Raw genomic sequence first — 1314 nt, 5'->3', positions numbered from 1 at the left:
TGGATCCATTCTCAGATTACCTTTGGAAATGACAAATCCAAGAAACACTAGTTCTTCCTGAAAGAAAACACATTTGTCCAAGTTGATCTTCAGCTGCTCCTCATGCAACCTCTTCAACACCAAATCCAAGTGTATTAGATGTTCATTTCTATCTTTACTAAAAATCAAGATATCCTCCAAGTATACTATCACAAAATGATAGATAAAAGGCTTAAGAACCTCATTCATTAACCTCATAAATGTACTAGGGGCATTAGAAAGCCCAAATGACATTACCATCCACTCAAATAAGCCTTCATTGGTTTTAAATGTTGTCTTCCATTGGTCTCCATCTCTAATCCTAATTTGGTGATAACCACTTTTCAAGTCTATCTTGGAATAGTACATGGCTCCTCCTAGACAATCCATCAAATCATGTATTCTTGGCTTTGAGAATATATATATTATTGTTATCCTATTAATAGCTCTAGAATCTATACACAACCTCCATGTTCCTTCTTTCTTAGGAGCTAGCACTGCCAGGACTGCACATGGACTTATACTCTTCCTAATGAACCCTTTCTCTAGCAATTCTTGGATCTTTTGCAACTTCTGCATTTTGCTCAGGGGAAAATTTGTAGGCTACCTTATTAGGAAATGTTGCACTTGGTATAAGGTCAATGCAATGACTGATTTCCCTTTGAGAAGGTAAAGCATCTGTGGTACTGTCTGCAACTATTCCCTTATACTTATCTAGCAAATCTTGAACCTCCTTAGGGCCTACTTTCCTCTTTGCCTCTTGACTCTTAGGTTGCTTCTTAGGTTCATCCTTAGGCTTGACAACTATTGCAAAGAAAGGGGTATCTTCCTCCTTTAAGACCTTCATGAACTCCTCATCTACTAGCATGACACTAGTCAAAATATTCTTATCCTTACTGTCATCTGGGAGAGGGGTCATGGTGAAGTTCTCTCCAGTTTTGGTGATGGTATAAACATTCTTCCTACCTTCATGCCTAGCATCTACATCATATTTCCAAGGCCTGCAGAGTAACATATGACAAGAATCCATTTCTACCACATCACACAACACTCTATCCTTGTATTCACCTATTGAAAACTCTATCCAAACTTGTTCACTAATCAAGGCTTGTTGACCTTTGTTCAACCAAGACACCTTATAGGGATGGGGATGAGGTAATATTTGCAAGTTAAGTTTAGTAACAATTTCAATAGAAGCTATGTTATCTGTGGACCCTAAATCCACAATGACTTTACATACCTTTCTGTGTACCTTGCAAGAGGTTCTAAAAAGAGATTTCCTCTGAGGGGGTTCTT

The 1314-nt window shown here is 38.1% G+C and overlaps 1 protein-coding gene across 1 annotated transcript; it reads right to left on the bottom strand.

Moving 5' to 3' along the window:
• Positions 1–547: 547 nt before the first annotated feature.
• Positions 548–1048, bottom strand: LOC131859107 (uncharacterized). The gene has a single exon (XM_059212642.1). The coding sequence runs from the start codon at positions 1046–1048 to the stop codon at positions 548–550; it is 501 nt and encodes a 166-aa protein (XP_059068625.1).
• Positions 1049–1314: the final 266 nt, after the last annotated feature.

This window comes from Cryptomeria japonica, chromosome 10 (assembly GCF_030272615.1).
Source record: "Cryptomeria japonica chromosome 10, Sugi_1.0, whole genome shotgun sequence".
Classification (NCBI taxonomy): domain Eukaryota; kingdom Viridiplantae; phylum Streptophyta; class Pinopsida; order Cupressales; family Cupressaceae; genus Cryptomeria; species Cryptomeria japonica.
Note: the sequence above shows the minus strand (reverse complement) of the source record. Positions and strands in the feature narration are given on the sequence as shown.